This window comes from Harpegnathos saltator, unplaced genomic scaffold (assembly GCF_003227715.2).
Source record: "Harpegnathos saltator strain DR-91 unplaced genomic scaffold, Hsal_v8.6 scaffold455, whole genome shotgun sequence".
Classification (NCBI taxonomy): domain Eukaryota; kingdom Metazoa; phylum Arthropoda; class Insecta; order Hymenoptera; family Formicidae; genus Harpegnathos; species Harpegnathos saltator.
The window spans coordinates 31,610-52,287 of NW_020230267.1; the positions used below are offsets into that span (position 1 = coordinate 31,610).

Below are 20,678 nucleotides of genomic sequence, written 5' to 3' on the forward strand. Positions count from 1 at the left end.
TATCCCTACGGAGCCCGTGTCCCAAAGTTCTGAGACACCTTATATATAGAACTCTGTGGATGTTGACTCGCCGAAATGCGTCCGATTTTTGTCTCTCGAAAGGAGAGCTCGATCGATCTCACTCGAGTTCAAATCAGGACCTGGAAAGCATTCAATAGTTCTCAATAATCTTTAAAAGCTACCGTCAAATATCACCCCAAGCTAACTTTTCTTGTTATGTTTATAGCAAAATATATCTATAAAATCAGTTTATAGCAAAATATATCTACACTGAGAAAAAATTGTATTAAAATTTAATAAATCTTTCTTCGAATATGACCGTGAATAAATTTATTCAAATTATGCGACTAATTTCTAAAATAAAATACAGAGGTTTTGAATGTAAACTGTTTTCTTGAATTTTAGAAAATAATTGCTTAATTTAAATAAATGTATTCACAGTCGTATTCGAACAAAGATTTGTTTAATTTTAATACAATTTTTTCTCAGTGTATAAAATCAGAATAGGTGAGTTTTTTAGTAAAATCAAAAATTCGCATGGGATGAAGTTTCACTCATGGTGGCCTTTAAGGATTAATTTAGAACTGCGATCTCAGAATTAATCGTCCATTGCTTAAAGTTGATTAACCCCGATGTGAGACCAATTTGACAAATTCAGATGCGACTGAAGAGCAATTTAATCAGTCCCGATGCCAGTCCGAATTACAGCGAACTAAGATCATAGTGAATCAATTAATCTCGGTTAGACAAAAGTTCACTCGCGATTTCGTTACGCGAATTTCTTGCGTAAGTTCTGGGATCTCGGAGCAGACGGACCTCCGATACGAATCAGCCACAATTGAACATTCTCGTAGAGAACTGGCCGATCGGTATTCGCTGATGGGCCTCTTGACATACTGAGAATTCGACTAAGGGCTAACGGGACGCCCGTGATCAATAGAACAGATCGTAGCTGAAAACAGCTGATGCCCGTCGACGTCGATAACGAGCTCCGCTTCTCGACGAAGTCGAGTGATTTCGCAGGTGCGCTCTCCTCGCAAAGCAGCCTTTCATCCGCCGCTGCTTTTTTCCCTGCGTATTTACAGAAGACAGACGAGCGAGGCGATAGCCTTCGAAAACAAGCACCAGAGTGTGTACATTGTTCCACGATCCACTATCGACTTCTCTCTCTCTCTCCTCCTCCTCCTCCTCCTCCCCCCCCTCCTCCTCCTCCTCCTCCTCCTCCTCCTCCTCCTCCCCCCCCTCTCTTCCTGAAGCCGGATGATGATTCAACGGGACGAAAATCCGTGAGATAATGAATGTTAAATATATCATCGATTTCGACGATGAACGCATTCCGGGGTAGATCATCGCCATACGGTAAAAGACGAGTAGGCCGACCGTCGACGATGATGACGTCGACGATGATGACGAAAAATCACGCGGCAGCGAGAATCGCGCGAGCCGTTTCGCAGTGCGCTTCCGTCACGGTAACGAACGACGTCGACATGACAAGTCGCCGTCCCGAGAGAAAGAAAGAGACGTTTTGAAAGGAACGCGAATTCGAGTCCTAAGGTGCCGGCATTCGCTCGCTTGTCGGCAGTCTCTTCCGGATCAGCCGTCATCTCGAGTCACGCGAAACGCGGTAGCGCGCTGCGCACGTGCGATACCCGGTATTGCCGTGTTCTCCAGTTACCAGACACCGTCGTCGTGGACTCGAGTGAGACCTCGGGACGGGACATGGACGGTGTAGTTCAACAACCCTCAAGCAACAATCGCCAAGAAACGCGATTCTCATTGTCCGACGATGACGCAGGAGACGCAGCCTGCTATTAACGCGTCGGGTTAACGTGGAATTAATCACGGCTATTTTATTTTCGAGACGAGACCCGGAGAGGCCGGTACGGCCTACAGGACCCTGTCGCATCCGGGCGCAGGTGTCGAATGACCGCTCGCGAGATTGTGCAACGTCGTCTTTGAACAATGTTCGCCGAGAGGCGGACGAGCTGCGACTGTACTTTTGGCACGTGGCGCGCGCACGCCGCGCTTTCGATTAATCTCCGCAGTCCGCAGGTCCAACACGAGCCGCCAACGGGGCCGACGTCGCAAGTACGGGCATAGCTTGTATATGTGTATGTGTGAGTCGTTAAAATTCGCGAGAGCCCGAAATCGAAGAGTGGGAGCGCAGTCGCGGACTTTGCTTTTTCGCGCCTCGCGTGTCTCCCATTTTTCCTCGGCTTGACTCGATTGGTCGAGGCACGAGTGTCTTACCGTGCATCTTGTATTTGAATCTATCAGAGTTGGGAAAGTTACTTTGTAAAAGTATCCAGTTACAGTTATAGTTTTGTTTTCACTGAAAAAGTAACTACTTACAGTTACAAATTACTGACCTTCAAAAATAATATGTTACAATTATAGTTATTTAGAAAGTAACGAGTCGTTACTTTTCAGTTACTTTTTTACAATAATTGTGCTATTATTTTAAATTTCGTAATTGCGTAAATTCCTTTAATTTTATATAAAAATAGTTTGTTGATTATTATATTCCTCATATTGTATATAATTTTTACAAATTAAATTCATTAATTTAAATAAGCGATTCATATTTATTCTTTAAGACTATTAATAACAATTGTAAGAAAGTGAATTTGATGAGGATAATAAATACTAAAGGTACTAAAAGTAATCTTAACATCAAAAATTAGTTTTCATTATAAAATATATTGATATTTTATAAATAAAGACGTACACTCGTATGTTTTCTTAAATTTGCAGTTGCATTTGAAGTTCTACTTGAATAATTAATCTAATGAATAATTTTTTGCCAGCGCATGTTTTGCAGAGAAATATCCAGTTGTTCTTATTTCCAAATTTTTGCTGTAACTCGAATTCCTGCATATGCTGGCCATGGCATTTTACAATCCTTCTCCGAAGATATGTTTTATTCATTGCTCGAATTTTTTATATAACTGAAACCACGCAGCGCACTTCACGCTGAACGCAGGTTATGTTAACAAATAAAGACTGGCGACGCGCGACGGAAATGTCCAATAGGCGTACAATTTTTTTGAAAGAAATACAGGTTGCGTTCGGAGAGGAGACTATTAGCGCTATTGCATCATTTTATCCTTGTTTTACATCTAATGAACGATAAAGATAGATGACGCGATAGCGCGTTTTCCAAATGCAGCCAGAATAACTCTATACTTATTGGATATCAAGCATCGCACGTCGCGTTATCGTGCTGGTCTGCCAGAAACTTAAGTTTGAAATATATGAAGTTTGAAATATATGAAGTTTGAAATGTATGAAGTAGCTATTAAAGTAACTATTAAATTAGTTATCGAACAAATGTAACTAAGTTATAGTTAAAAATGGAAGAAACGGAACGAAGTTCAGTTATAGTTATCAAAAGAAAAAATAACCGTAACTATAACTTCGTTACAAGGAATGAGTTACTTCCCAATCCTGGAATCTGTCACGCAATGTATAGACGAGCGAAAGAGAGAAAGAGAGAGAGAGGGGGAAAGGAGGGAGAGGGAGGGAGAGAGCGAGAGAGAGAGAGAGGGGGGGAGGGAGGGAGAGAGGGGGGGAGAGAGAGAGAGGGAGGGAGAGAGAGAGAGGGAGATAGATAGAAAGCGATTTGCAAGTGTACGCGATGTTCGCACTTATCAATAAAAAAGGTATACTATATGACGACGGTAAACTCCAGCAAGCCCTCGTATCGAGTTTAGCAAACACAACAATGCCGACGAGAGACTCAAGTGACACGGTTAAGCACACATACTGCGTGCGTGTTTGACTACCATCATTAGCGCGATACACGGCGGCCCCCGTCCATCTGTTTGCCCGCTACTTAAGAATCTAGAATTTCAAGTTTACTCTAGTCATTGATTGCTTTCGCCACCTATTCTATCGGCGAACGCTCATCAGTTGGCGATTACGATAGCAAGCGGTCTCTTCCAGTCGTGCTCGTTAGCTTCGTATGGCGAAGGATGAGATGTCGACCGAAGCCTCGAGTGAGATTCTCACGTCGGGGTCGGAATGTTGTAATTCGGATTGTGGAAACGGCAAGCTGTCGGCCGGGCTTCGAGCTATTTCAATCGCTAACATGAGCGCATCTCGCACCCTTCGAAGAGACGAAAGGAAGGGAGAGAGGGATGAAAAAAGAGAGAGAGAGAGAGAGAGAGAGAAAGAGGGGGGCCATGATGGGAAAAGTTTCCAGCGAAAGCCCACGAATGTCGAGCTAATTGGCACGGGCGATTTCTCCGCGTGGGGCCGGCATCATACTTTTACGACTCACCCTATCGCAATCATACTTCTACGATTTCGCCCGATGAAACCCAAGCGGACATCCATCATAGAACGTTCGCAATCAAGCGACGCGCCCGCCTTGAGAGAGAGAGAGAGAGAGAGAGAGAGAGAGAGAGAGAGAGAGAGAGAGAGAGAGAGAGAGAGAGAGAGAGAGAGAGAGACGCCGTATTGTTTCTATTTTAACAGGCTGATTAATCGCGCCTCTTCTCGCCTCCCTCGCGCATCAGATGTTCCTTTGCGGAATTTCTCGTAGGAATTTCTCGCGCGTGTTATGAGCGCGCGTGTGTCGCGCTAATTTTTCACGGCCAACTCGATCGTCCTAAGCGTTTCCTTCCTCCGCACAGCAGAAATGTCTGGGAGCAGCCGTCCCGCGCGGAAAGAAAGATAAACGTCCCAATGGCTGGACACGTCCCAGTATCCGATCACTTCGAAAAAAAATATTTACTATTTACTTTTACAATAACGAATGAAAGTAATAATTATTGTAAGAAAAAAAACTCCTACATGTGATGATTAGTTGGAAAAAAAAATATACCCAATTTGATACTTTTGCGTTAAAATAAGAATAAATTAAATAAGCATGCACCTATAGTTTGGCAAAGTAATGGTCAATCGTTAATAAATTTATTAAGAGATAGCATCTATATTTCTATTATTTCCCGTTAGCACAAACTAATTTTCCAATCGCGATCAGACACTGAGACAAATATATTCGAACATTGAGTCATAACCTGTTTCAACTGTCCGGTCACCGGTACATTAATGCGTTTCATTACTTGTGCAAATATTTCATTAATAATAGATATATATATTGGTTTAAATAATTTTTCTTTACTTAAGGGAATCTTAGGCTTTCGAATAAATGCAAATATTTATATCAAAACTATTTTTAATATTATATATTGTACTTTTTGTGACGACCTACGCTTAAACGTTTGGTTACAAGGACATTTACCTTAAAACCTACGACTTTCCTTTTCTCTAAACTGCCGCTCTCACTGCCCTTGAGCTGCCGCGGTATCTTCCATTTCGCGAAACGGATGGAAGATACCGCGAGTGACGTGAGCCAGATGACGTTGGAGCGTCATCAAGGGCAGCGAGCGACAATTTGACACCCCGACGAAGCGGCGCTTCGCTTTCCATGCCTATTATATCCAATCAAATGTATCTCCGCGGCGAGCGACTTCGCCGCCCCTTTCGCCGCGAATCACGGCGGATTGTCGTTAGTATCGTTAATACGGCTGTTGGCGGGCAATTAACGCGAATCTTCGGCTGCTGCGAGCGCGACCAGGCGCATGTTTACGCACGTCTGTGTGCACACAATGTCGCGTGCACCTCCGCCACCTCCGCCTCCGTGTTACGAAAATTCAATTAGCACCTCGCTTGTGATTTATAGCTCGCGCCGTCGCCGACACGACAACCGCGAGACACGTTAATGCCGTAACGACATTGTCAAACAGACAAATGTCTCTCACACGAAGAGCGACGATTCCGTCTAAATTGCGCCGGCTACCTCTCGTTGATCCCTCGCAAAATCCGGACTCCTCTAACGTCAACGTCGAATCAGGTTCTTCCATCTCGTTGGCCTCGTGGTCCTTTGTTTTCGAAATTCCTTCGGGTGAGTCTCCCTGAAAATCGGTGAAAAGCGCCGGTCTCCTCATTCGAAGTCGTAGCGACTGCACCGTCCGAATGTTTGCATTCAGCGTTCAGCAGAAAAGCTGCTTTACAATTGCTGTTTTTTGTGAAATTTGTGAATTTCATTGGCGTTATTATTAAATATTATTAAATTTGACTGAATCCAAGAACGCGCGGCAATCAAGTTCACGAATTTTACAATAGTTGTTAAGCGAGTTTCTCTGCTGAAATGTTTCGTTCAAGCGAGTCTCAAGTTCGTATCGAATGTCGCAATCGATTAAGCTGGAGCATGTCGGTGTGACAATAGAGGAACACACCGGATTCACTCTTCGACTACAGAATATTCACTCGAGGGAACTCTGCTCTTCTCACGAGTGAGAAAAATCACTTGAGTTCGAGCGATTCGTTGACTGCTTGCACCGTTTCTTGGCTGAAATTTCAGCCTAAGAAGTCTAGAAAGTATGAGAGAAGGAAATTGAAAAGAAAGTCCCCCTCCGGTCGTGACAAATCTGTCAAGCGCGCGACGTCAACCGTCAAAGCGCAGCTGCCTTTTTCGTCGGAGTTTTCAGTGAGACCTTGCCACGCTGCTCTTGATCGAATTTTTCGGAGTTTCTTCTGCTCGACAGTGGCTTGACTCTTTCAACCCGAGTGGTACACACATAGGTGTCATAAATATTTTAAATTACCGGATATATATACCAACTGGATCTTCTACACTCCTCCCTCGCCCATTCCCTTTCCCCACTAAGTAATTTTTTTCATTAAAAATCCTTGGTAAATATGCCGACCTACCTCTGATGGTCTTGATATGTTGCTATACAGAATGTATAAAAAGTACTGGGTCGGCGAAATATCTCGAGAACTAAGCATTTTAGGAAAAAATGTTTCAGATAAAAATGATATGGTTTAAGGGGGACATAAAACAACTATATCATTTTGTTTACAGATGACGCCATTTTTTAGATATTCACTGATCATTACTTTTCTTAAATGGAAATCCCAATTTTTTATTATATCATTTTTTTTCTACCAATTAATTTGAACAATTTTTGTCTGAAACATTTTTTTACTTGCCTAATATTCTTTTGAGATATTTATAGAGAATACTTAAACACTTGGTAACTTTTTCCATATTTAACTTACAATATATCGCTAACTATTTTGTCGAAAAAAATAATATTAGATTTTTTTACTCTATTTCGTTTCAAGAATATATTGTTACAATAATAACTTTCGTTATCTTTTGAAAATTTCAAAGTCAGCAAATTAACCAAAATCAAGGCGCTATTGTAACAATGTATTCTTGGGACCAGATAGAGTAAAAAGTTTAGTACTACTTTTTCTTCCGACAAATAGCGAGGTATCGTAAATTAAATATTAAAAAAGTTGCCAAGTTTTCCTTAAATATCTCAAAAAACATTAGGCAAATAAAAAAATGTTTCAGACAAAAATTGTTAAAATTGATTGGCAAAAAAAAATGATATAATAAAAAATTGAGATTTCCATTTAAGAAAAGTAATGATCAGTAAATATCTCGGAAATGGCGATATATGTAAACAAAATGACATCGCTGTTTTATGTCTCCCTTGAAATCATACAACTTTTGCCTGAAACGTTTTTTTCTAGAATGCTTAGTTTTCGAGGTATTTCGCCGTCTCGATACTTTTTATACACCCTGTATATTATAAAACTCACTCTCCTAAGTAGAATGGTACAAGAGCTTTTCGCTCATTATTTATTAAAAAATTATTAAAGGGGGAAGTTTCATAAATAGAGCCCATTTTCCTGACACAATATACAAATTAATCCTTCTTACGACGAATAGTCTTTCGACATTGATTCCCAGCAGGTCAAGCATATTTTCTATATAAATTAGAATTATACATTAAAGACTTAAATATTAGAATAAACGAATAAAGAAAAATATGTATTGGTAATTATGCAGTACAGGGAATGTACCTTCAATGACTTTGACCTTGATGTTCTCAAGGTCATCACCCTGCGTAATGTGCAAAGTGTTTCAGGCGGCGGTCGTTGTTTGTTAAAAAGTTATCGGCAAAAGAAATTTAACAAAATGAACGTAATTTGTATTCACGATTTGTAATAAACAATGGCCGCCAATCTAAACTTTATAAATGGTATTCAGAACCATCAAAACGAATTATCAATACGCTCGTTTTTATATACATGAGTTTTGGCACTTAATTCTTTCCGGTAGAAATCTGAAATATTCCCGGGCACGCGACTGTTATTTATGCAGTGAAATATGACACTGCTTATCTTATTGCACTACCTTTGCGCACTTTTAAACGCTTTATACAGGGTGAGGCATCTGAAACAGGCCACCTGAATAACTCCCACAGTTTTCGAGATAGGAAAAAATACTTTAAATAAAAGTTGTATGGTATCGAAAGGGACATCTTCTGGCGTGGGTGGAGGTAATTTTTTCCTAGGTGGAGGTGCTTAGGAGATTTGAAGGTCATCTCCATTTTTTTAAATGAGACCATGCATTTTCTTGTGAAACTTGCTTTGTATTTTCAGTAATTATAATCATATAATAAATTTATATAACAAAATATATTAAAGTAATAACTTTTGGTAATTATGCAGTTAAGCCTCTTCTCTGTTCACATATGTATAAAGTTTACCGCACCTAAATGTACACAGTGTCGAAAAATTATGCTCGATTAATAAAACTTCTTTCGTCAAGAACTTTTTAACAAACAACGAGCGACGCCTAAAACCTTTTGCGCGTTGCTCAGAGTGATGACCTTGACAACATATGTCAAGGTCAAAATCATTGAAGGTACATCCCCTATAGTGCATAATTACCGGAGCTCCGAGAGGAAAACCTAACCTAACCTAACCCAACTTATACATTTTTGTATATGATTAGACATTTTGGCCTTTTACTAAGGGGATCTTTTCAATAATACGCAAAGTAACATCAAAACCGTTGAAGATGAGTCTTTTAAACAGTATATTTACGAAATCTCCAGCTTGAGACAGCCGAAACAGCTTTGTCTTATCTTCAATTTGCGGAAGAAATTTACATTCGCGGAACGAAGGAGTTAAGCGTGTTGAGACATTCAGCTAGCTGGCATTCGCCGGCGGCGGCAGCGAGGTTAATGCGCGCATACCGGCAACCCGCTTTCGTTCCCCGGCTGATCGATATTCCGCGAGGGCGGTCGCGCCGTTCACGAGGATGTTAGACATTCAGATGCGACCACCTACGCGCTTTATCGCGAGGGCGTGTTACGACGCGTCTATCTCTCCGCCGCGCGTTTTCGTCGTTCGTGGCTGAGGGACGCGCTTATGTAACGTCGTCCGCTCGTTGTTGAACCTCGAGCGAGAAATTAGCCGCTGCTTTATTTTTACGGTTCTTTTTTTCCTTCCCTCGCGCTGTGGCCTCCTTCTCTCCACCCCCGCGGCCGCCACGCCTCGCAATATTGTGTAACGTTACACGCGCTCGTCCATCTTGCGATCGCGACGTTTCCGCAGAACTGCACGGAGAGAGGCCGACGGAGAGGAAGATTGTTCAGCCGGCGCTAATTATTTCCGAGAGCCGAGAATTCGGGCTTGCCCGTTCTGACGAGAGTTAGATCTACATTTGTGCCGCGACTCTGCCTGCACATTATTCCTTTCATTCATGCTTTATTAACACGCTGAATACACACACATACACCTGGTGGTGCTGGTAATATAACAAGTGAGTTTTTTTATCCAGATTTTTAATCCATTTTAATTAATAAATTAACCGTATTTTCGTCGAACAAATGAAATGACAATATGGTGTCTGCGATGAATGTTTGATGGCATATTTTTAAAAACAGTTTGATGAATAAATTCAACTAAAGTAAATAATAAGTATTATATATATACTTGATTCGTGAATATCAACAATTTAATATTTATGTAGATATAATTCTGAAACCCAGATTTTGTAAGTTATACAAAACTAGTATTAGAAATTATAAACATTTTATTTGTTGTATACATGTTATTTTTACATAATACATATCTTTCGCATTTTTTGCGTAATTAGAATACACTTAGCATATATCTCGAAATCCTAGATAATAAAAAATGTGTTTTAAGAGCTACATCTGAATACAGTGGCACTATTTTCTATACAAATATCTTCTATTTTCTATATCTAATATATAATAATAATATTAGGTTGGGAAAAAAGAAATCCATTATTTTTCCGCTAAATGACTTTAGTGGTATATATCACGTGATGTATTAATCGCATAGGTTAATATTTATACTCGTTGGAAAAGTGACATTCCGTACTAAAAAAAATTCTTTAACGGTTTAGTGATTTGTCGATTAAGTTGTGAGTTATAGCACGTAAAAGATGTACGTCAACAAAGATAAAATTCGGTATATTTTACAATTTTGCTTCGATAAAGGCGAAAATGCAAGCCAGGCGGCTGAAATTGTGAATGGTGTTTATGGTCCCGATACTGTCACAGCCAATCACGCGCAATTTTGGTTTCGTCGATTCTGTTCCGGTAATTTTGATGTTAAAGATGCATCTCGCACAGGTAGGCCCGTCGTCGAGAATGTCAATAAAATTATGGAAATGATCGAAGTAGACCGGCATGTTAGCAGTCGTAGTATCGCCCAGGAGCTGAAGTTCGACCACAAAACAGTTTTAAACCATTTGCATAAAGCTGGATTCAAAAAAAAGCTCGATGTTTGGATGCCACACGAATTAACGCAAAAAAACATGATGGACCGAATTTCAATCTGCGAAGCCTTGACCAAAAGGAACGAAATCGAGCCATTTCTGAAACGGATGGTGACTGAGGATGAGAAATGGATTACATACGACAATATTGTGCGAAAACGATCGTGGTCAAAGCGCAGCGAAACGGCTTAAACGGTGGCCAAACCAGGATTAACGGCCAGGAAGGCCGTTTTGCTGAGTATTTGGTGGGATTATAAAGGAATCATCCACTATGAGCTGCTTTCATATGGCCAAACACTAAATTCGGGCCTCTGTTGTCAACAATTGGACCGTTTGAAGCTAGCGATCGACCAGAAGCGGCCAGAATTGGTCAATAGGAGAGAAATTGTTTTTCATCAAGACAATACCAGGCCACAGACGTCTATAGTGACTCGTTAGAAACTCCGGGAGCTTGGTTGGGAAGTTTTGATGCATCCACCTTATAGTCCGGACCTGGCACCAAGCGATTACCATCTGTTTTTGTCATTGTAAAACTTCCTTCATGGTAAGAAATTGACCTCAAGAGAAGACTGTGAAAATCGCTTAGTTGCGCAGAGTTTTTTGCAAATAAGGACCAGGGCTTTTATGAAAGAGGGATCATGAAATTATCTTTAAAATGGCGACAAATTGTAGAACAAAACAGTGCTTATTTGACCAAAATCGAACAATCCTAACTATGTTAAATAAAGCCTTGAAATAAACGAAAAAATAATGGATTTCTTTTTCCCCAATCTAATATATAATAATATATAATAATAATCTATAAAAATTTTCTATATCAAATATAATTTTTAGGTGCTTGCATATACATGTTTAATTAATAATAATTAATAATAAATCTGTATTACTGTTACTATGTCATTAGTTGTTAAAGATAAAATGTCAAGAGAAAAATCGAAAAAAGATTCGTCTTTATACATTTTTTTTTTAATTGAATAATAATTTAGTAATGTTTTCATGTCAATAATCATACATAATTAACATTTTTATATTAGGTTATTATCCTCACTATATTCAATCAGAAGTTTCATCAGTCCATCGACAAAATGAATCGATGGGTCTGATGGATACGATGAGTTCAGCGCTGTAAATAAGAACGCATTGATGTAATTCATCTGTGAACGAACGCTTCGTTGCATTTGCGCTTTATGCGATGAATCAACCGATGAATTAAGAAACTCACCACCCAATACTATCGCACCTTTTCAAGATTCATTGCCTGAAACTTATATATCGTATTACACGGGACAAATCCAGATTCAAGATCGAGAGTGAAATGCGAGTTTCTCAATTGAATGACGATTACAGATGCGTTACTCGTGACTAAACTTGAGAACTCGGATTTAACTGCAAACTCGGATTTGCGTGTCTATAAAATGACGCTAGTTTCAAGTCGCCGTTATTAATTCGGGTGTGAGTTATGTTTGAGAGAAAATTGAATGAAAAACCGTTTGCACGGCCAATAGGGAGCCGATGAAGCCGTATCTTTGGCAATTTGGTCACATTAATCAAGATTAATGCGAGACAATCAACCATCAATTCGAGCAAGTTTGGCTAAAGCTCCGCTTTTGCGAAACTTGACGAGATTCGTACACTGAGGAAAAAGATTTAGTTGAGTTAATGAAACATCAGTAAAATTAAACCGCAACAAACGGTTTGTTAATGTGAGACAGCAAATGACTCCGTTGTGATAACAAATGATTTGTCACTTATGATTTATAGCTCTGACCAACAATTTTACAATAGGAACAAATGGTATTGTTATGTTAATCCAACAAATCATAATTTTTTTATTTATTGGCAATACAGAATACGCGCGAGCAAAAGTTAGAAATGATGTACAGTCTGTAAAGTAAGAGCATGCACGGCATAAATGGCAGTTAGCTTCAAATATCGTCCTAGTTTTTTTGTGAGCCGATAGATGAAATCTTTGTCGTGAATGCTTTGTCACAAAAGATTCAGTTGGCGTCGAACTCTAATCTGAGAAACACGTTAACCGCCGCCGCATAAGTGCCGCATACGCATCGTGCTACGAGGCTGTGTTCCTTTGTTCCCACCCCAAAGGACCAAAAATGTCATATGCAGTGGCTGCATATGACAATAAATACATGGGAAAGTCAAAATCGTTCGTCGCTAAGTGGGTTCAGCAATATAAGACGATCAAAAATGTCGATGACTTGCCAGAACGTGGCTCGATAGGCAAAGTGACGCCGAATATGGAAAAAAAATTGTGAATTTGTTTAAGCGGAACCCGACCTTAATGCTTAAAATTTATGAGAAGTGTTTGTTGCCGACTGCTGAACGATGCTTCATAAAAAAGAAACGAGGACTGGATCTTACAGGAAGACAACGACCCAAAACACCGGAGCAAGCTTTGCACCGAGTGGAAAGAGCAGTCCTGGCATCGTCACACTTGATTGGCCATCGCAGTCACCAGATGCAAATCCCATTGAAAATGTGTGGGCATATCTCAAGCACAAGCTTCGAGGAAAAAGAGTGTGCACTTTGAATCAGCTGACACGACAAATTCGTCTCATTTGGAGGTCTTTACCGAACGAATACGCAGTCAACTTAGTGGCAAGTATGCCTCGGAGATGCCAGGCGGCAATTATCAATGCCGATGGTGATTGGACTCATTATTAATGGTATAGCATTTTTCTTTTCATGGAGTACAACAAATCCATGTACTTAAAAATCATTAAAAATAAATTTTTCTACACATTAACCCGTACACGCTCTTATTTTACAGACTGTATAAGTAAATCAGTTGTATTAACTCTTCTTCACCAATGTATAATATACAGCAAAATACATAAGATACTTAATGGAAACATACATGCTACGTATCATAATTACCAGATAATTAAATATAGCTCGATTACGTCTAATCAAACATTGCTAGAGAAGGGTTAACAAAATAATAATTCTGTATGTGTGTGTTTTACAGGAATTCGAGGAAAGAAATAGTGCAATGCGTTATTACATTAATCTTTATTTTTAGCACGACTCGTATATAGAATTAATAAAGTATTAAATGAGGTTAAGTAAAGTTAAGGGGAATATACATACAAAAGCCCATACTGTAAACGTACTTTTATTAATATAAAAATTTATAAAAGTGGTTCATAGCTACTTAAAAAAGTTTATAAATCATTTTAAGAGATACTTTTATCTAAATATGAAAGTTCAGAATATCGAGCAAGAAGAGTCACGTACATGTATACAGGGTGCTCGGGATCTTTTGGAAACGAAAAATTGTGTAGATTAATCAGATCAAACTGACAAGAAAAGTCGAATACTGTTTTGCAAAAATCGTAGAAGTTATTAAGTTATTAATGATTAAAAATGATCACAGTTGGAAGTTTTTTAATTGATAACTTGAAAACTTGCGTACTCGTTTGCAAAATAGTAAAGGAGTTTTTGTTCAGAATGGCCTGATCTACAATTATATGACAGCTATTATGTCTAGCGACAGGGTTCAAATTTCAAGGTTCAAAGCTCAATATACTCATATCTATCACTAGACACAATAGCCGTTATATAATTGTAGATTAGGTCATTCTGAACGAAAAAGTCCTTTACCACTCTGCAAATAAATACATAAATTTACAACTTATCAATTAAAAGAGCCTCTAGATATGGTCATTTTCAATCATTAATAACATTCAATAATTAATAATCATTAATAACTTAATAACTATTGCGATTTTTGCAAAATAATTATATACGTATATAATATATATATATATATGTATATATAATATATATATATATATGTATGTGTGTATATAATTGTATAAAACCACATCTAGAAGCTCTTTTAATTGATAACTTAAAAATTTGCGTACTTATTTGCAAAATGGTAAAGGATTTTTTGTTCAAAATGACTTAATCTATTTCATTCAATTCTATTTCATTATCAATTGTATAACGGCTATTGTGCCTAGCGACAGGTTCAAGATTCGAAGTTCAACATATTCACATCTATTGCTGGACACAATAACCGTCATATAATTGTAGATTAGTTCATTCTGAATGAAAAAATCCTTTACCACTTTACAAATAAATACATAAATTTACAACTTATCAATTAACCCTCTTGCGGTTCTATTTACTGGTGGAAATTAGCATTAAAATGGTTAAATTTTTTTTGCGAAGGAAAACATTTACTTTCATGTTTTATAATAGTTTTCGAACGTGCTGATTTTAGATTTGAGATTGTTGTTGCAAAATTCAAAATGGCAGGTCAAAAATGGCGGACTAGAAAATAATAAATCTTACCTCTACTCAGACTTAGGTCTAACCGTAAACCGGTTAAAAGAGCCTATAATTGTATAAAATAATGATGTACTTGATTTTTCTTCTCAGTTTGATTTGATTAATCTCCACAACATTTTTCGTTTCCGAAAGATCCCGGGCGCCCTATAATATTACGACGTTGCTATTCTTTTTCTTAGGAGTTATACATCCAACAAACACATATGATTTGCATCTCCAGCAATGTATTTGTTAAAACGAACGAAGAATGTTTTGTCGCGGCAACTGATTTGTCCCCCGTATAATCCAACAGCAAACGTTAATTTCTTGTGACAACAGAGGTCTTTTCCTCAGTGTACGTGATTGTCTCTCGCGTATTCTCCTCTCGCAGCGAAAATGCCGCAGGCAAATCTGATCGCGCAACCTTCCGACTGAATTTCGGTTCGCAGTTCATGAAACTGGCCAAGGCGATGCTGGGCGAGTCGCTATTTTCGAGGCTCATGAAGGCGACGTTCTACGGCCACTTTGTCGCCGGCGAGGACGAGGTACAGATCACGCCCGTCCTGGACAGGCTGCGACAGTTCGGCGTCAAGCCGATCCTCGACTATTCCGTCGAGGAGGACATCTCGCAGGAGGAGGCCGAGCGTCGCGAGCTCCAGTGAGTGTGCCGCTGTACCACCACGTTCCGCTCCGTCTCGTTTCGCTTCCCGCTCTTACGTTACTCCATTACGCTGTATTACGCGCGTATCCCCGATTTCTCGAGCGCGGACGCGACATCCTTACGAAAGTAGCGCGCGCCGTTTCGCGACGCGAGTCCCTTCGCCAAGTATGGAATTTAATCCCGCGTGTCGCTTTACCGTATCTCATGATGACGACGACGACGACGACGACGACGTCACCACCGCCGCACTAATATTATCGGCGAACAGCGCTTCTCTATTTACGTTTCCGCCTCTTTCACGCGCTCGGCGATCGGCAGGACACTTCTTTTTCTTTCCTACCTGGGGCGCGCGAAGACCGGCTCGCGCGACGATCGCGGAAAGTTACAGACGCGATCATCGAAAGAAAGAAAAAGAAAGAGACAGAGGAGGGGGGGCGGAAAGGAAGAGATGAGGTAAAACGAAACGCGTCGAATACGTTAACAGCACGCGCTTCTCTTATTTTCAGGGCCTCGGTGTCGGAAGCTGGCGACGAGAAGAGGGAGGGCCCGCTGAAGAAGTACCATGTAGAAAAGTCGTTCGCCGACCGGCGGTACAAGGTGTCGTCGGCCAGGACGTATTTCTACCTGAATGAGGCGTCGTGCGAGCGAAACATGGACATATTTATCAGATGTCTGGAGGCCGTGGCGGGTGAGTCGCTTCTTCAGTTTCCTCCCACCCACGGGCTGCTCCCGTCCTCCTGCTCCTCGTATACCCTCGTCCAGTTTCACGTTGCGGAGCGCACCGGTGCTGCGTGCGTCGCGACGCAGCAATCAACTGCAAAGAAAACCGATTTGCAACCGGAACGTTGCGCGCTCGTTGATGAGCAATCAGACGCGAGCGGTACGCGTTAAATTAATTAATACGTTAGCTGCTATGTGGGTTCTCACTGCTTCGATGCTCGACTGAAGGCGCGGTCATGAAGAATGCACAGCGGATCCGTGCGAGCGATGACACGCGTGTTCGTTAGCGCGTCTCGTTGGCTCCCTGTCGCGCTGAATCGCTCGCTTTCTGCGCATAGATGAATGAGACCCTGCGGCGATTTACAACGTCAGCATGAAGCTGAGACCGGCGCATGGCAGTCAACGCGTTAACGCAACGACGAAGAAAGAGAGCAACATTCAGAACCCGCTCTATATCTGCCCTCTTCGGGTCAGAGCTAAGATTGCCAGATGCGAAATGACTATTTCCGGGACATCTTTTTAGATGACGGTGAATTGACAATTGAAAAATAGGTTGTTGGAGAATTTTAGTTAAATTTGAGAGATAGAGGGATAAGACGGCTAATGCCCGGTTTCTTCATACCTTCCAATAGCTATCTTCCAGATAAAGATATCCGTCAGATAATTAAAAATTCGTTTTCTTCAGTGAAATCTCCGGTTACGTATCTAAAGCCAGCAGCACACGGTGCTTGTTCTCGTGCTGGATTGCTTGCTGGATGAAAATACTACATTCTGATTGGTGCATTTCCATCCATTTTCGGAAATGTACCAATCAGAATGCAGTATTTTCATCCAGCAAGCAATCCAGCACGAAAACAAGCACCGTGTACCGCTGGCTTAACAGATAGCTATTCTTCATACTACTAGCTTTTGACACACAAAATATACTAGAAATATACTATAAATCACCTTATTCTACCAGCGACATATTCTTTCCCGGGTTAGTATTAACTAATTAAAGTAATTTCCACAATATTAACAATCGGTCTTCAATTGCATGTAATAATTCGACCACTGTATCCTTTTTCTAACGAAATCATTCGAAAAATTCTATCATCTCACACTTGAAAATTGTTCGGTTTATTTCTTATTGTATAGGGTTTTTTTCCACAAATTCCTCATCATCATCATCATCATCCTCATCAGATTCAAAAATATTAATATTCATGAGTTCTCGATGCCTCATGAATTTGTCAATAGTTTTATCGTGTTCAGCAGGTCAAAATCTATAAAAAACAATGCTACTTTCACTTACACCTTTTTGGGCAAAAATCGAGGTCTTTTATCCATCCTCCTTGATGTCAACTAAGCCATTTAGTGGTAAAAAATACAATCGCACGTTCATGTCCGAACTTCTTTCTACTGATTCACGCATTTGTTTATTGCGAGTGCACAGCGGCATTTCTTATGCCCAACTTCTTCATCTCTAGATAAATTGTCGATAATTTTATCCATGAGATATCTGCCATAATCGGTTTTCTTCACCTTTGTAAAGTTTATATCCGGCAGATAAACTTATCTGATATCTGAAGTAGCGGATATCTGGCAGATATTGATTTTAGTGCCCTGACATAACCTAAAAATTACAATAATATGTAATCTGCTGTTGCTGTTTTTATGAAAACACAACATGGATTTGTTGTAATGAATATTAATGATTTGAAGTTGATGAAATCGTCGATGAAAGACATATTTCTGGAAGATGCGGACACTTCTGATTGTGACACAGATTAATTGAAAAATAAATCAACTTTCAGCGTACGGAAACAAGCGGAACAAGAAAAAAAATTAAAAAAATATATATAAAACAAAAAATATAACAAAATATAAAAAGATAAAACAAAGAAAACAAGAAAAACAAAAAATATAAAAAATAAAAAGTTAAATACATAAAAATGGAACCAATATCTCGTCACATTCTCGTTCCGGGTTCGGCAGAGAACGAGATTAATAGAAGCAAGAGGTTAAATCAATTTAGCCTTTCTGTTGTGTAGCAGTGTAATAAGATTAACAATTTATCTAATGGGAGGCTAAGTCAGTTTTTAGAGTAGCATTGTAAAACGATTAATAGTTTAGGTAATGAAATGTTAAATGAGTTTCCTAATTAAACACTATTTAACCCTCCATCCCTCCTTCCAGGCCTACATACACACACACACGCACAATCCTCGTTATCTCCCTCTTTAACCGTCCTCTTCATATACAAACACGTCGGATGCATTTTTGTTTTGTGGTAGTCCCTTTCAGCCAATTTCATGTTACCTGCCCAAGCCCCCCCCCCACACACACAGTTGTTTACACCTTCCCTTGCACATACACACATACACAATGTACCTCTTATTCCCGAACCAAAGCGAAAATTCACACGAATGCGTTTTATAATAGCTCCAGACATCAACCGATTTTCTGTAATTTTCTGTAAATACACCATGTTCATGCTCAATTTTCGCCTCATGAACTTGTCAATAGTTTTATCGTGTTCAGCAGGTCAAAATCTATAAAAAACAATGCTACTTTCACTTACACCTTTTTGGGCAAAAATCGAGGTCTTTTACCTATTCTCCTTTCTTAGGTGGCACGTCGAAAAATTCGACCTTATAGATCGCGATGACCGCTCTCAGATTTCTCTCTGGTATCAATCAGAAACATGAATGTTATGATTATGGTTTTGTTGAAATTCTCATTTTCCGGGACAGAAGACTTAAATTCCTGGACACGGAACAAGCTTAAGAATTCCGGCACATTCCCGGAAGTCCCGACCATCTGGCAACCCTAGTCAAAGCCGAGCCCGCGAAATTACTTTTTACGGCAACAACGTCGCTGTGCGATCGCAATGTGTGATGGGAAAAACGCGCGACGACAACGTAACGGTTACGACTCTGTGGCTAAAAGTTACAGAACGGACCTGTCGGGTCGCCGCGCTTGGTTTCTTCTCAACAAAATGACGCGGGCCAAGTCTGACTTTACCGAGGCAGATACAGATCGGACCAAGTTATATTTGACGAGGAATCGAGCCGGATTGGGCCTCGATTTGCGGAGCAGCGAATCTGGCCAGCCTTGAATCGACATCTCGAACGAGAGCGCAACGCGCGGGCCGTCCGTTTTTCCGCGGGTGACAGCGGCGTCGAACCACGTCACGAGGTCGCCGGAGTTCGCGCGGCGCGAAATCGATCGCCGTCCTCGGCGACGGCGGCGCGGGTCTTTCTCGTCAGCGCGAAAGCGCGCGCCGATCTGGCACACACAACATCGAGTTCGACATTATGTAGCCGCGTACGTCGGGCAATCGCCAGAACGAGCGCACCGCGACAAGCGGCGTCAAGCGGCGCGTCGTCCAATGATGACGAACAGCTTGACGACGATGGATCTTTCGAAATTCCGCCAGTCAGAGGTGCGCATCCGCGCTGTTCACGGTCGGCTATAAATATCGGATAGGCGAACGGCTCACCGCGAGCTCTCCAGCCAAATGTTGCGTGACGTAACACCGTTGGGGCCGAGTTTGACGGACGAGAGAGAGAGAGAGGGGGGGGGGGGAGAGAGAGAGAGAGAGAGAGAGAGAGAGAGAGAGAGAGAGAGAGAGAGAGAGAGAGAGAGANGGAGCATTGGATAGTAACGCGAGGACCCAGGTTCGAGTCTACCCGATCCAGTAGATACTACATCCCAGTAGATTTTTTTCTCTCTGACGTATGCCTGACGTCACGACCGCCATCTTATATGACATAGCTATGGGGATTCTAACCCAGGAGTGCTAAGGGGGACGCAGGGAAGCGGGGAACTCAGGGCGCGACGTCATACCCCGAGCCCTGAGTTCCCCGCTTCCCCGCGTCCCCCTTAGCACTCCTGGGTTAGAATCTCCACAGCTAAGCTACTTATAATATATTAGGTTAGGGAAAAGAAATCCATTATTTTTCCGCTAGATGGCTTTAGTGGTATATGTCACGTGATGTATTAATCGCATAGGTTAATATATATACTTGTTGGAAAAGTGACATTCCCGTACTAAAAAAATTCTTTAACGGTTTTGTGATGTGTCGATTAAGTTATGAGTTATAGCACGTAAAAGATGTACGTCAACAAAGAGAAAATTCGGTATATTTTACAATTTTCCTTCGATAAAGGCGAAAATGCAAGCCAGGCGGCTGAAATTGTGAATGGTGTTTATGGTCCCAATAATGTCACAGCCAATCATGCGCAATTTTGGTTTCGTCGATTCCGTTCCGGTAATTTTGATGTTAAAGATGCATCTCTCACAGGTAGGCCCGTTATCGAAAATGTCAATAAAATTATGGAAATGATCGAAGTAGACCGGCATGTTAGCGGTCGTAGTATCGTCCAGGAGCT

The 20,678-nt window shown here is 40.6% G+C and overlaps 1 protein-coding gene across 1 annotated transcript in view; it reads left to right on the forward strand.

Annotated features, from left to right (window-relative positions):
- The window catches only part of LOC112589275 (proline dehydrogenase 1, mitochondrial-like), a 30,481-nt gene extending 13,471 nt beyond the window's left edge, over positions 1-17,010 (forward strand). Inside the window, exons 2-3 of the mRNA XM_025301874.1 lie at positions 15,370-15,578; positions 16,088-17,010. Coding sequence (XP_025157659.1) covers positions 15,370-15,578; positions 16,088-16,472 — 594 coding nt within the window. The 3' untranslated portion in view covers positions 16,473-17,010. The remainder of the gene's footprint in view (positions 1-15,369; positions 15,579-16,087) is intronic.
- Positions 17,011-20,678: the final 3,668 nt, after the last annotated feature.